The sequence below is a fragment of the Sus scrofa genome, chromosome 16 (assembly GCF_000003025.6).
Source record: "Sus scrofa isolate TJ Tabasco breed Duroc chromosome 16, Sscrofa11.1, whole genome shotgun sequence".
NCBI classification, from domain to species: domain Eukaryota; kingdom Metazoa; phylum Chordata; class Mammalia; order Artiodactyla; family Suidae; genus Sus; species Sus scrofa.
The window spans coordinates 66,045,111-66,060,958 of NC_010458.4; the positions used below are offsets into that span (position 1 = coordinate 66,045,111).

Here is a 15,848-nt window from a genome sequence, read left to right on the forward strand (position 1 = left end):
ATACAAAATCCCTCCAGACTCTGCCAGTCTATAAAAAGATGTCTGATAATGTCTTGCTCTTTACTCCATCAGATGTTTTAATTTTTTGTAAGAGGCCATTTTTCAGTCTAGTGATTGTGCTTAATAGGGAACGTGTAATCGGTTTCACAGAATTGTTTTGACAAATGAAGAAATCAAGAAGGGTGATGTCAACTTCAGGATGTCTCATATCTTGTACCTGTGGCTGACAATGCTCGTCAGCCATGGCATGCTTTCTTTGGAGAACTGGACATTCAGCCACAGAATCATTCTTAACCCAGGGCTCAAGGCAGCCAATGCCATCTGACGGAAGTCAACGTGTTCTGAAATTGGTTATTTCTTTTATAACTTCCTTTTGGAAATCTTTTTTTTTTTTTTTTTTTTGCTTTTTTAGGGCCACATGTATGGCATATGGAAGATCCCAGGCTAGTGGTTGAATCGGAGCTGTAGCTGCTGGCCTATGCCACAGCCACAGCAATGCAGGATCCTATCTGTCTGTGATCTACAGCTCATGGCAATGCCGGATGCTTAACCCATTAAGGGAAGCCAGGGGTCGAACCCGCATCCTCATGGATGCTACTTGGGTTCATTACTACTGGGCCACAGTGGGAATTCCTGGAAATCCTATTAATTCTGTCTGTTTTGCCACACCATGTTTATAATTATATTGATAGGTCAAACACTATTTTTGCTTTCATGTAGAATGATTGTGCTTTAATATGCCAACAAAGTTGGGTCATCTACCGAACTGATGATATAGTTCTCTTCACATGTGTGTAGATATAGAATTTACAAAGCCCTTTCATCTCACTGATTTTCTCAACACTCTATGATAGAAAGCTGCCATTATCATCTGCATTTGACAGAGAAGGAGATGAATTCACATCAGTTAAGCGAACCTTTCCCAAGTCCGGTACAACAAAAGTGGTTGACACTCAAGCCCAAGTCTTCTGTCTCTCCACCTTGTGTACTTTCCACTTACTGCACTCTTACGAAGCAAAGTGGGGAAATTCCCATTTGCCAGTTGGCCTCTGGGGTGTCCTCTTCGATACCCTTTGAAGTGCAGAGTTGAGACTTTCAAAGGGCCACTGCACAAAGGGTATAAACTGTCATTTGGGGAAGTGAGATCTAGGAGAAGAAATTTCCTGGCACAATAGCTGTGCTAAATAAATGTCAGGTGATTGAAGGGATGTATTTCTGAGTAAGTTCCTCTGGTGTTTGTAGAGTCGGACAGTCTTGACTCTAGCTATGGGCCTCCCTGTGACAGGAAGAGAGAGGTGAGGTGACTATCCTTGTTTGCTTGCCCAAGTCAACTCGAGAGGGAGCTTTCAGATGGGGGCTTTGGACTCTCCTTAGTTCTCAGGTGACACTGCCTCCAAGACCACAGTCCTTGATCTAATCTTCTTTTACAGCCCTCCCTCACTTCCCCTGCAGTGGAGGTGATAAGGATACTTAAAGAGAAAGTGCCTTGAAAATGTAAGTTTTAATGTGTGAAAAAAGTAAAGCCTTCAACCTAAAGATATTTGTGCACATCTTTTTTACTCATCAGATTGGCTTTTTTTTTTTTTTTTTTTAAGTTTAAAGATATCATTGTTGGCACTCCCATACCCTGTTGGTGGGAATGTAAAATCTGGCAAACTTTTTGAGGGATTTATCTTTCAAAATTAAGATGTCACATAGTCTGACGCAGCAGTCCCATAGTTAGACATGTGGGATATATATTTTCCCAAAGAAAAATGTATGTTTTTCAAAAATATATATATTTCAAAAGATTGCCAAGATACATGAGCATGAGCAATACAAGATCTTCACTGCATTAAAATAATGAAGAAAATAACCTGGAAACTAAATGTCCCATCATGAAAACTTCTTTAAATATTTGTAATATGAGCATACATTCTAAAACTATGCAATTATTTATAAACAAGGCAGATTTGTACATGCTGATATACAAAGATCTCTAAGATATATTGTTCAAGCTTAAAAGCAAGGTAGAGACTGGAATGGATCACTTCAGTGCAAATGAAAAAAGTATGCATTTGTATATGTATGACTTTTTGGCCTACGTGCACAAGGAAGTTAGTAATGAATACTTTAAGGACTGGTGTGTGGCTTATTTCTCTCTACTATTAAGTTTTTTTTTTTAAATAAAAGATTGAGATAGACTATCCAGATATTGCAATAATGAATTGTTTCCTTTTCTTTTTTATATTTCAAAATTAATAATAACCTCATACTCTTACAATGTTTAAACCCTTACTATTAATATACAAAGATGTTAATTGCAGTGATGTAAATATTTGCAAAATATTGGAAATAATCTAAGCTCCTAAGAAAGAAATTTGCTAAATTTTGGCACATTTTAATGGTGGATTTAGGCAATCACTGAAATCATCTTTTGGCAGTGATTCTGGAGAATATTCCAGCACATAAGTAAATACCTTTGATATTTAAAGGAAAAAATAAGGCCTTATACAGCAGCGTGAATCTGATACCTTTAAACTAAATGCTAGTATCTAAGTCATATATGTCCCAGAACATTCTAAAGGTCAATAACAGTTATTTTGTTGTATTTCAGATCAGAGAAGGGATCATTTGTTTTTGTTTTTTGTTTTTTGGGGTTTTTTTTGGCTTTTTAGGGCCACACCCACAGCATATGGAGGTTCCCAGGCTAGGGGTCGAATCGGAGCTATAGCTGCCAACCTACGCCACAGCCATAGCAACGCAGGATCCAAGCTGAGTCTGTGACTTACACCACAGCTCACGGCAATGACAAATCCTTAACCCACTGAGCAAGGCCAGGGATCAAACCCACAATCTCATGGTTACTAGCAAGATTCGTTTCCACTGCACCACAAGGGGAATTCCAGATTTTTTTCTTTTTCATTCAGAAGGCCCATAATGGGTAGTCTGCATTTGCATAAGTTTATTTTCTCCATGAATCATTTGGATGGCTAGTCCAAAACCTGTTGGCTTAAATAAAGCTTTGGCATTTTTTTTTTCCTAATGCTTCTTAAGGTAATCACCAATCTGTACCATTTGTACATGGCTTTTCTTTCCACCAAAAATAAGTCTCACAATGGGATGTACCTTCAACCTCACTTAAGCCCTCAAAAACACTAGTACTCTGTAGAACAAGTTGCCATTCTCCCAAACTGTGGATGTCAGTGGAAAAACTCAGGAGGTGTTTAGATGGGTTTGGAGGCTGGAAGTGCTTAATAGGGTGCAGGGAGCAAGCATAGCACATGACTGCCTCCTAGCCACTCCCAGAAGTGGAAAGACACTTTTCGTCTATTCCTCCCTTCTTCTTCCTTCTGCCTCTGCTCTCCTCTCCTAACTCAGTGCCAGGGTCACGCTGAGAGAGGTAAGACAATCAGTCCCACTTCACTTCAAAAGCTGGGGCAGCAACCACGAAGATGCCTCACCCGTTCCTGTCCTGAACTCTCCACCAGTGAATCTCGGAGCTGTCCAGCAGGAAGTACTCCTCATTGCACTGCAGCGTGAGTTCCTGTGGATCGTTTGTTTGGTAGTCATACAAGGCAATGACCAGCGTTTCCTCAGGTTCCCGAAGGGATCGCTGGAGGAAGAAGACAACCAAGTCAATCAAAGACATAGGAGGTAAACTGTGGAACAAGGACAGCAAGTTCTTGAGCTATAGTTTGCTCCTGGCTCGATGCCAGACCAGACACTGGTTCCTACAGTTCATTGCTGGTATTCACTGAGGTCATTTGCCTTCTGCTGGTTGGCTTTCTCTCTGAGTTGGGATTATGATGCTGAATATGTTACAAAGACATACAATACTTGGAATCCATTGCCTCTCCCATTCTATGTGCTCAGTGAATTCCAAGAAGCTACGCTTTTCATACACTACTGCTGGTTTCTCTATCTGAACCATGTTGTGACTCATGCCTCTTCGCTAGAAGCATCGCATTCTTGGCAAAGGCGATGCACTCAACACTAAATCATTCAGTCCATGCTGTTCTAATTTTATTTGAGTGCTTGTCCAGTCCATAGACTCATAGACTATTGGAGCTGCAATGCCTCTGAGAGATCATTTAATCCACCCTTATGTTTAAAACAGGGAACTGACGCAGAGACAGGGACATGGATGTACCCAAGTTTAGCAACTGCTATGCTTTCTCTGCTATACCACGTGGGATCTTTGTTACTCTCATGGGCTCTCTCACCTACATCTCTACTTTTTAGTGCCTTTCTTAGGATGAGATATTGAAGAGGTGAGCAGGAGACTGTAAATAATCAAGGGTTCAAGGTGGCACATGTGCTGTAGGTCAGCAGATTTTGTGAGACAGCAAAGATGGGAAGACATTGAGATGACTGGCTAGAAGGAAGTTTGGTGTTGGGAAATCAGAAGTTCTCTGAGACCACTGAAGCATTTGGTAGCATAATAATACTAGCAATTTTTTTAAAAAAGTGTTGTCATCCTGACATAGTATGTCATTCCAGCTCAGCCCAGATTGAAATTTGAAGTCTAGATATCTGTGGAGCTTGGGAGGTGGTGTGTCCGGTACTCCAGATAAGAGGTGGTGGCCCCGAAGCCTGCTTCTAAGAACTAAGGGAAGAAGAAGTTGTGTTCAAGGGTAGGAGAATAATGGAGGGATATGGCCTGCTATTCATCTACTTATAGGCCCAACTGATTGATGAACCCCTATAAAGAGAAAGGTCAGAGCAGGGTTCAAACCACGTGGTACCTTTCCATTGGTGGGGGCATTTTGGACACCTCTGGGAATATTCTGACTGTCACAAATGTTGAGGTGTGCTACTAGCATTTAGTGGGAGGGGGACAAGAAGGCAGAACTCTCTGCAGCATCCCACACCCTGTATAACTTTTGACTGTCCTGTTTGACATTCGTTTGGTGAGAAGCCTGCTTATAATAATGTGCAATAACTCTCTGAGCCTAGATCCTATCTCTACCCTCTACAAAGTACTTAGCTTCCTAGGGAGGCAACCACCCTTTACAATGAGGGAAGATTACTCTTATTTAGTTGAGAACTTTACCAAGAGTTGTTTGCTGCTTGGGAAAATCACATCACAGAATGCAATACTGGCTTTGAGTCACTGATACAACCTTCTTGTATCAGTTGCCTTTGAGGGGCCAAATCCAATAGCATTCTACCCACAGGTGTGAGCAATTGAATATTGCATCATGCTGTCCAGCGAAGTCATCACATAGAAACATTATTTTATAAATGATTTTACTTTATTTTTAATTTTTTTATGTTTTGCTTTTTAGAGCTGCACCTGCAGCATATGGAGGTTCCCAGGCTAGGGGTCAAATCAGAGCTGCAGCTGCCAGCCTTCACCACAGCCACCACAATGCCAGATCCAGGCCACATCTGTGACCTATGCTGAGCTCACAGCAATGACAGATACTTAATCCACTGAGCAAAGCCAAGGATGGAACCCGCATCCTCATGGATCCTAGCTGGGTTCTTAACCTGCTGAGCCACAATGGGAGCTCCATACTTATTGAGTCTTTTAGAAAGCATGTGTTTACATAGTTTATATTAACTATGAATTTCTTTTCAGGATAACAAAGAGAGCTTTACAAAATATTTGTTAGAAGTACTGGGTCTGATAGGGTTGGGAACCACGAGATTATGGAGCAAATGAAGGGGCACAATTTGGAGAAACTGAGATTCTGGGCTTCACAAGGGCTGTTTGGGAGCCTAGGAGATAAGATGAGTCACGGAGTGGGTGAGGCGCCCTGTCTCCTGGCCTCTCTGCTATAGGCCTCAGCATGGCCCTGGATCCTAAGAGCTCACTGGGCCGCTGCTGGGGTGAGGTGCACTGGCCTAGGGTGGGCCCTCCAGGTAGGAGAGACAGGGGCAAGATGTCTCGGCAAGGAAGCCAGCGCACAGACAAACATGTTTCCGGTGGCTCCTCAGGACGCCCTTCTGGGCTGACGGGGAGGGGCCGAGAAGGAAGGGCTGAGTTCCTGTGTATGCAAGGGAGCCAAGAGGAGCTGAAATTCAGGCTTCACTGTGAAGCAGGACCTCGCTTGCACCCACAGGCCAGAGAGGCCTGGGAGTGTCAGCTCCTCTGATCATGGATGGTCTCCATTCGGACCAGAAATAGCCACCCCCGACCCTCTGGAGGACGGACTCCATGCTGCCATGTCTCTCACACTAAGGCCTGGTCTGTTAGCTCAGACTAGATTAAAAATGTAGCTTCTCTAGATGTCAACTCAAGGTGCCCATCCCCTATTAGAGGGCAGGACATGAAGCTGAAGGGAGAAGTGAATTCAGAGTAAGAAACGTTGCCGTGGATTTAGACGAGTGGTAGACGCCACGGTGATTCCAGAAGCCCTGTGGTCAGGGTCCTAGAGCAGTATGGACGCTGCTCCTCAAGGAAGTCTGAGAAGCCAGGGATGGAGTCTGGGGGGAGCGGGGTGGGGGGTGGGGGCACGGACAGGCCCTGTTTTCTGGCTTTCACCTTCACGGATCGTGAAAACCAGAGAGGAGCAAACCAGCCTAAGGTGCGGAAGTGTGCTTTCAGGTGGAACTGTGGGGGAACCACCCACAAGCCAGGGCAGGGGGATTCTGAAGCATAGCTTCCAGGGCGATGGTGAAAGAGTCTTGAAAAAAATGAATGAAATGATAGGGAAAAGGGTTCATTTTCTGAGCACACTATTTTCTTTTTGGGAGGGAATAGGCTGACGACCCATCTAAAAGCCAGCCCAGGAGATCCTGCTGTGGTGCAGCAGAGCTGCAGTATAGATTCAATCCCCAGACTGGTGCAGTGGGTTAAGAATCTGGCATTGTCACAGCTCTGGCACTGGGTGCAGCTGTGGCTTGGATTCGATCCCTGACCCAGAGAACTTCCATATGCCTCAGGTGTGGCAAAAAAAACCAGCCTGGTTTTGAGTGATGTAGAACTACTTGTCTTATGGGAAGCTGCCTATGTTTGAAATGTCACCATATTGGCTGGAGGGGAAAAAAAGCAGAGCTCATTCTTTAGGAAAAAGCATGAAGAAGCAGAATCCGTAGGTTCTGGAGTAAAGGGCAATTAGCAAATGTGGATACGGTGTTAATGTTATGGTCAATTGAGGGCTGAGGTTGATCTTTCTCCTGTTCTTTCTTCTTAACTGAATAGCTTCCCCAGAGATGACTTGCTTTCTCCTAAGCCTTGTAAGTCAGGAGATTAGGCCAGTGTTTCTCAAACCCCAGGGTGCCTCCAAGTCACCTGGGAGTTTATTAAAATCCTATTACTGGGCCCCTTCCCTAGAGTTTTGGATATATCAGGTCTGGGGTGGGGCCTGAGAATTTGTATTGCTAACCAGCTCCCAGGTGATGCTGATACGACTGGTCCCCGGACCACATTGCAAGAACCACCACTCAAGTGAAAGACCAGCACACCAGCAGCTCTGCAGCCTCTTAGCTTGACTCCTGAGTGGCTACATGGCCTTGGGAAAGCCTCAAAACCTCTCATGGGACTTGCTTTCCCAAGCTTTCACGTGAGACCGAAACTATCACCCTCTGAAGTGACTGGAATAGATAGTTTGGAAATAGCTAGTCAAAGTGTGGACATGCTTTGAAGAATATAAAGTACTATTAAATGTATGCTTCCAAAAGGCTTGTAGGGCAAAGGGTAGAGGAAATACATCATTTTATGGAGCTCTGAGCCAGCCTCATGCCCCAACCTAGTCAAGCCCCTGGACTCGCAGTGCGATATAAGTGTTTGTTGGGTAAAGGCAGCAAGGGGATTTGGCAGTTGAGTGGTCTTTTCACGTGGACAGACCCACAAGACAGTTCAGGCCCCAGAAACCCACGGTGTTGAGTTCCACTGATCAGGACCCTCCACGGCATTTGCCTGGGATTTAAGAAACCTGGGCAGACAGGGAACTGCAAGCACGCAGAACTCCAGCCGGCGGCACCCTGGGCCCACCCCTCGCCCAGACTCACGCTCTCACTCACCCTGTTGTCTTCAGGAGTAGGAGGAAGAGGCTTCTTTGAAGCTGAAACGAGAAAAACAGAAAAAGAAAAATGAGCGTGAAACCGAATGTGCCTCACTGGAGGTGAGCAGCTGGGGGCTTTTCAGAGAAAATGGGCCTCAAAGAGAACAGCAGGAGGAGATGAGACGTGGGGGGCCTGGGTGTTGTCTCTTTTGGCCGGCTGGTTTCCCATCTTATTTTCTGGGAGACAGCAGAGACTTTCAACACCCAGGCCCCTCTTCCTGCATCCCCAGGAAAAGCCTGGTTCGAAGGAGCTGACCGAGGATCTCGGTGTGTGTCTGTCCCAGTAGGTATGGGGCCTTCCGCGAGGGCTTCTTCACCTGCTAAACCAGGACTTGGAGTTGGTGACTCAAGGAGACAGTGACTCACTGGCTTCCTGGTGCCCTGGTGGACTTGAGAAGGGGGTGGGTGAGGTGAGAGCTCATCGAGCTGCTTTTTGAGAGGGCTGGAATCCACTTTCAGTTATCTTAAGGCCTCTGAGTGTTCTGGCTGACTCCCCCAGACAACACCTCAACACTTTGCTCTCTTGTTTACTCTCCGAGTCTCCATGTCCCTACTTTTTCTTCTTTCCCCCTTTTCCCTCTCTCGTTCCATCTCTTCATCTGTGTTTCTCAGTGTTTTTCCTTTGAGGCACTGAAAAAGGTCACACCTGGAATCTGTGGGCCAAAGTTGGGTGTCTGTGTGTCTGGGAGGGTGTGTGGTCTGCAGACAGTGCATAGGCTTCCGCTCAGTTCAAAGGCTTCTTTAACAATTAGCAATAAGAAGGGAGTGGGCGGCAGACACAGGTGTGAGCGCCTCGCCTCTGCAGGAGGTTGGCTTGGAGCTGGGCGGCCTGAGTTAGGAATGTGCAAGAGGAGATTCCCACCCAGCCCCCATGCTGACTCCTTAATAAGCAAAGGCAGGCTGGGGTATCAGAGATGCAGGGAATAGAGAAGAAGGAAACAAACATCACAGGAAACATGGTTCCTAGTCAGTACTCAGCTTGGAGCCAGGAGATGGGTTGTCCAAACTCAGCTCCACCATGTACAAGCTCTGTGGCCCTGAGCCCCTTCCAGCCCTGAACATTCTGTGCCTTGTCTGTCCTTCTTCTTCCTCTGGCCTCATTCTTGCCTCTCTTCCTCTCCCTCTGTGTGTTTATATGTAGTGAAATCAGAGCCAGTTCTGGTCACAGAAATGGGTGCTGCTGTGGGTTGGGCAGAGCAGGGTCTGCGTTTCTTCACCCACCTCTGCCACTTCCCAGACAGACACTCCTACATGCCATCTCAGCTTTAGATTTTTTCTGTCCACAAATAAGAAAGACACAATCTTAGTATCTTTCTAGTATTTTTATCTGCATCTTTGGAGAGCTTACGAAGTGCCAGCAGCTGTGCTAAGAGCTTTTCCCAACCCTATTGTGTCTCCCAACAACCCCAGGAAGTTGCTACTTATTATCATCATCCCCATTTTACAGATGAGGAGACTGGCACAGAGACTCAGAAAGGTCAAGTAACATGTATGAAGTGACAGAGCCAGGAAGTGAAGCGGCTGGGGCTCACACCAGGTTTTTGTTATCCCAAAGCCCTAGGCTCTTAGACCCCGCATTGTGCATGTGCCCAACACTGGCAGTCCTACATCCCACAAGCCTTCACCCAAAGCAGGTGATCACATGCTGTGTGCATGGTGCAGTGTGCTTCTTGAAAACTCTGCTCTCAATTCGGTCAAAATTATGGTGCATGAGATTATTTAAACCAAGTCAGAAGAAGGGGAAGTGAGGAGGTGCTCAGATGAGGGGATGGCAGTGGGTTGCAAGGTAAAATCAGGACTATTAGCCGAGTACGTGTGCGGTGGTTAGAGCCTGGCTTCATGTGGGGAGGAGCTTAGCATGACCAGCCCTGCCCTGGTGAGTCATTCAGATGTTCCTCACACCTCAGTCACGTGTGTACCACTCAGTGGAGGGAAATACCGTGTGCCCTGGAGAGGAACAGCTGCTACACGCATGGTGAAAATTGCAAAATGGAAATACTGCTTCAAAGAATTTCAGAATTGGAAGGGGGCTTAGAGAATATTTCATTTTAGGACCTCGGAACCTTCCCCTTCCATTTTAGAGATGAGAATGTTAGGGTCCTTGATCCTAAGTGACCCATGCATGGGCTGAGAGCAAGGTGCTGGCAGGAATTTGGAGACCCGATCTCTGGCCTTGAAAAGGGCTTTTGGTCATGGAGGCAAGCCCACACTGTCTTGTTCTTATGGTGGATTCCACCCAGATATTCCACCTATTTGTTTCTCAGTAAATATTAGCCTTTGCAAGTAGAGTCCAAAGGGCTAATGCAGAGGATCCTAAGACTAGGTAAATATTCTTCTCGGCCAAGTGGCTGGTAACTTTGAACTTTCTCTCCCAAGGGGGGAGTGTGAGAAGTGGTGGTTTTTAAAGTGGCACTAAAAGGGGCTGCAACTCAGGAAGCCACAGAAAACCTAGCCACGTGTTACATTTAGCACATCCGCCTTGGGCTGTCAATCTGGGGTATTAGGTTTTAGGGCAAAAAAGAAACTGATGGATGAGAAAAGTGAAGCAGGGTAAGAGAGGTTGAGGGGAGAGGGCGATGGAAGCCAACAAGCCACGTGATCCGTCATTGCTGGGCACAGTGCTCTGCAGGGCACTTCCTGCTGTGTGACCTTGAGCATGCTCAAGTGCTTGAGCCTCCTCCTCTTCTAACATCACACCATCTACCCCAGATGGCTGTGAGGAACGGGAGCATAACACATGAAATAGCGCATCAGAGTAGAGTTCCACTTCACTGAGCGTTCAGGTCCCAGAGTCATCCCGTAAGGTCAAAGCAAGTTACACTTCAATCCCTAGGACCTGAGTCTTTGACCTCGAAGGCCATAAAGCAACATCTTTCGTTTTCAGTTTGCTTTTAAGCTGAGGCCTCCTTTTCTCTGAGACCAGGGAGGTCAAGGGCAAATTTGAAGGAAAAGTGGGGAGAAGCCACAATGTAAAAGAAGCGGGGTTTTGTTTTTACTTCCCCCTCCAAGTGTATAGAGTTGAACGTGTGAAGATCAACACACATGTGCTGTGATACCACCGTAATAAATAATAGATATTTCTAAGGCTTTTTCTATCATTTCAGATTGAAGTGGTCTGTGTCATTCAAATTTCCTAAGGTGAAGGTATAGCCGTGCTTCTCAAACTTTGCTATGCACACAGGTATCCTAGGGATCTTGTTAAAATACAAATTCTGATCCAGTAGATCTAGGAGGGGGCCTCAAATCTGCATTTGTAACTAGCTTCCAGGTGATGGTGAAGCTTGGAACCACACTTTGAGTAGCAAGGAGTTATAAAGATGTCAGCCTTGAGAGGAAAAAAACATCAACAGACTGGTGATAGAGGAAAAATATGAAAAACTTGAAAATGTGGACTTTCCCATTCACTTCTGGGCACCCCAATGGTGGGCAGCAAAGAGCCTTTACATCCTGTGAGTAGAGAGGTCAGTCGTTTCACAAAGTAACAAGGGATTTCGTAGTCTCTTACCGTTCTTGGTGGGATCATACTGGGCACAGCCCACTGCAAGCTTCTCCAGCTGAGCACAGCACCTCCATCTCCCATCCATCCAGAAATTAGGGTGATACTTGGGCACCAGACTGTTGTTATTCCTCGTTTCTGAAAGGGGGTAGCAGCAGCAGAAGAGTTTATTTCCAGGTCAGTCTGTCAAGGACTACCAACTTTATAATTTCTTGAGATTGGACCCTGAGGTGTGAGCTTGCATGGGTGTGACCTAGACTAGTCAGGCCTTTTGCCCAGGCATATGTATTTATGGAGGAATGGGTTTAGGCATGAGTGGATCTGAGTTCTTGTCTGGTTGTCCCTTGGGTTGGTTGTGTGTCCTTTGGCTGGGCAAACTCTCCTCTGAGCTTCCAACCCCACTGTACCATGAGGTTGTTACACTGGGGCTGTGGGCCCCACAAAAGTGCCTGAGGGGGAGTGGGAAGGTTGGATGGGTGGGATTCTCACCCCTCCTTCTCTTTCACCTTCAACCATAGCAACTTTGTTTTGATTCCTTCTAGATTTGTGGCTGTAGAGTCCGATTTTGGCTCAGAAGGAAAAGGGGGTAGGGCTTTCCTGGAAACAAAAGTGTAGGAGTTCCCATTGTGGCTCAGTGTGTTAAAGACCTGATGTTGCCTCTGCGAACATGCCTTTTCAATCCCTGGCCCCACTCAGTGGGTTAAGGATCCCGCATTGCTGTAACCGCAGTGTAGGCTGGCCACTGCAGCTCCGATTCAATCTCTAACCCCAGAACTTCCATATGTCACAGGTGTGGCTGTTAAAAAAAAAAAAAAAGGTATTAAAAAACGGAGCCCTAGACAGATGATCTCTCATGTTCCTTCCAGCTTTAACATCCTGTGAGTAAAACCCCTTCATCGAAGGAGAACAGTCAATGAACATAGCTAGGGCTCTTTCAGTTACTTTGTGCTGTAGTGTTTGTCCTGGGCCTGTGACTGTTAAACATGAGAACATGTCCCAGTGATCTGGCACTTGCCAGTTGAGATTTTCAACAACCTTGGGAGAAGATAAGACTTGGATATTTATTCTCACTTTTCAGATAGAGGCATGGTGGCTCCCAGGAGTTCACATGGTGTGCTTACCCCCAGGCCCCACTGCTACTTAGACACAGATTAATATTTGCAGCCAGTTCTCTGCAAATCCAGGGTGTCAGTTGAAGGACAATAACAGCAATGTGGATTGGAGGCTTGCTTTGGTTATGGTTCCAAGCATCTGACATGTTCTAACTCTTTAAATTCTCACAATAGCCTCCTGACTGCCTGTTACTAGTTAGAATTTAGATCTGAGGACATGGAGACACTGAAATGTCAAGGAATTTACCCAAGGTCACACATTAATAATTGGCAGAACTGGAACTTTCTGCTTAGCAGCCTGGCTCCACGTTTCATGAATGTAAACACTGTGCTGGTTCTGAGTATGCTGTCTGGAAGGTGAGCTCTGAGTCGTGCCCTTACAGTGATCTGAAAACCTTTAAGGCTAGTTGAGTTATTGAGTGCTGATTATGAGCCTCCCTAGCTCCAGAGACCTTCTTCTTAGCAGCTCTGGAGGTAGGTGCTTTAAAAAAAAATATTAAAATATAGTTGACTTACAATATTATATTAGTTTCAGGTGGAAAACATAGTGATTTCATTTTTCTTTTCTTTACTTTTTTTTTTTTTTTTTTTTTTTTTTAGGGTCGTGCTCGTGGCACATGGAGGTTCCCAGGCTAGGAGTCGAATCAAAGCTACAGCTGCCAGCCTACCCTACAGCCACAGCAACATGGGATCTCAGCCACGTCTGCAACCTGTACTACAGCTCATGGCAACGCTGGAGCCTTAACCCACTGAGCAAGGCCAGGGATCAAACCCATATCCTCCTAGATCCTAGTCAGGTTTGTTAACCACTGAGCCACAAAGGGAACTCCCTGATATTTTTATAGATGACATACAAAGTTATTATAAAATAGTGACTATATTCCCTGTGCTGTAGCCAATATCACTGTGACTTATTTATGCTATAACTAGTAGTTTGCAACCTCCTAATCCCTTTAATCTATTTTGCCTCCCTCCCCATTCTTCTCTGGGAACCACCAGCTTATATATGTGAGTCTGTTTCTCTTTTGCTCTATTTAATTTTTTAGATTCTGCATATGAAAACACACAGCATGTTTTTCTCTCTCTGACTTACTCATCCTATTACCAAGAAGCAGGTACTATGATTATTACTTCCTCCTGGCTAAAGATGATGGGAAAGAGAGGCACAAAGCAGTTGAGGAAGTTGCCCAAGCACCATGGCCAGTGAGTGGCAGCGTCAGGATTCAAACCCAGGTCATCTACCTCAAGGGCCCAAGCTCTTATGCATCATACTATACCAGGAGTGAGCAGACGTTTTCTTAAAGGGCCAGATAGTAAATATTTTAGGTTTTGCTCACCAGCAGGTTCAAGTGATACATTATGGGGGTACTTACATAACTCTTTGAAATAGAACCATTGAAAAAATACTGAAAACATCCCTGTCTCAGAGCCTTATAAAAGCAGGTGTCAGGCAGGATTTGGTTGACCCTGTACTATAATGGAACAAGATGCAAACTTGTAGCCCTCCACCATTACCAAAAGGGAGGAATGTTTAACCATCAGCTACCCTTTATTCTGTTGTGGAACCTGAGCCTTCTAGAGGATCGAGGGGTCTCAGAGACGCAGTCACACAGGAGGTTCATTACCTTCTTTAAGGGCCAGCACCCAGCGCTGCCGACTCTCACGATCCGGAGCAAACACATACAGGAGATAGTTGTCATGCACAACCTGGAGACACAGAGTTCGAGGTTAGCGGATGGAGAGGGTGACGGACGACCGACACCAGGCCCCTCTGGCTTACTGGGCCCAGAGTGGGGTCTGAGGTTGTTGTCAGAAAGGCACACATCTGGGTGATCTGGAGACTAGTGTCCTTTTTATCCAGATGTTGGGTTGTTGTGCAGGGCTAGGGTGAAACTTAGGCTACTTGTCCTAAAGTACACATCACCAGTGTGCTGTCATGAAATTAAAACAGCTAGAGAAAAGAGTTTTCCACTTGACTAGAGAGCGCATTTATTTCTCATGTTAATCTTTCAGTGATGAAAAGATTCTGGCATATGAAAGAGGTATTAGATGGTAAATGTATAATCAAGTTTGTTTTTTGTTTTTTGCTTTTTTTTTTTTTTTCAACCATGCCGTATGGAAGTTTCTGGGCCAGGGATGGAAATAATCAAGATCTTTAAATCTTCTTTTGAAATAGTGTTAAGACACCCAAAAGTTGCAAAGATTATACAGTGTTCCCATGTTTCCCCAATGATAATATTTTACCTAACTTTAGTACATTTCCAAAACTAGGAAATTGATGTTGGTCCAATATTATTAACTAAACTACAAATCTTTGGGTTTGACCAGTTTTTTTCTTTCCCTACACTTATTTGTAATAGGAATTTTAATGATGGGAAAACATGTTATTTCTTTTACTCTCATAATAAAATTCCACCTCGTGGAGGTCACCTTTTTCATAGGAAAATAGTCCTTTTCTATGCCACATTCGAAAATGGAATATTTTACTGATTTTTTTTTTTTTTGTCTTTTCTAGGGCCGCTCCTGCGGCATATGGAGGTTCCCAGGCTAGGGGTCTAATCGGAGCTGTAGCTGTCAGCCTACACCAGAGCCACAGCAATGCAGGATCTGAGCCGCGTCTGTGACCTACACCACAGCTCATGGCAATGCCGGATCCTTAACCCACTGAGCAAGGTCAGGGATCGAACCCGCAACCTCATGGTTTCGGATTCGTTAACCACTACGCCACAATGGGAACTGCTGAAAAAATGGAATATTTACTTCTCAGATTGGCCAAAAAAAAAAAAAAAAAAAAAAAAAAGAATGATACCCTAGGATATGCAAGAAGATACTGTACTAACTCCTTCAGAACTATAAATGTCAAGAATGGTAACAAGATGTAGACGAAGTCATGACCTGAGGATGCCTGAGGGGCCTGGTGTCTGTACCATCTCTGTCCAGCTTGACTTTCTGCAGTGATGGAAATATTCTAAAATCTGTGCTGCCCACAAGTAGCCACTAGCCCCATGTGGCTATTGAAGATGTGAAATGTTTATTCCTTGAGTGTGGCTTTTGGAAACTCAGGAGATCATTAAAGTTGTTTAATTTAAATTAAGTTACATTTAAACAGAAATATCCACATGTGGCAAGTGGCTACTGTATTGGACAGCACACTTCAGATTGTTCTTATAAAATCCGAGTCTTTTTACTCCAGAACTTGCAAACAATTTATAACCGAGGATTGCAATCTGTCGTCCCAAATCATGA

At 44.9% G+C, this 15,848-nt stretch overlaps 1 protein-coding gene across 1 annotated transcript in view; it reads right to left on the bottom strand.

Moving 5' to 3' along the window:
• Positions 1 to 15,848, bottom strand: part of ITK (IL2 inducible T-cell kinase) — a 71,498-nt gene that overhangs the window by 34,345 nt on the left and 21,305 nt on the right. Inside the window, exons 3-6 of the mRNA XM_021076697.1 lie at positions 14,228 to 14,309; positions 11,500 to 11,628; positions 7,954 to 7,994; positions 3,444 to 3,595 (exon numbers count right to left, since the gene is read on the bottom strand). Of these exons, the coding sequence (XP_020932356.1) occupies positions 3,444 to 3,595; positions 7,954 to 7,994; positions 11,500 to 11,628; positions 14,228 to 14,309 (404 nt within the window). The remainder of the gene's footprint in view (positions 1 to 3,443; positions 3,596 to 7,953; positions 7,995 to 11,499; positions 11,629 to 14,227; positions 14,310 to 15,848) is intronic.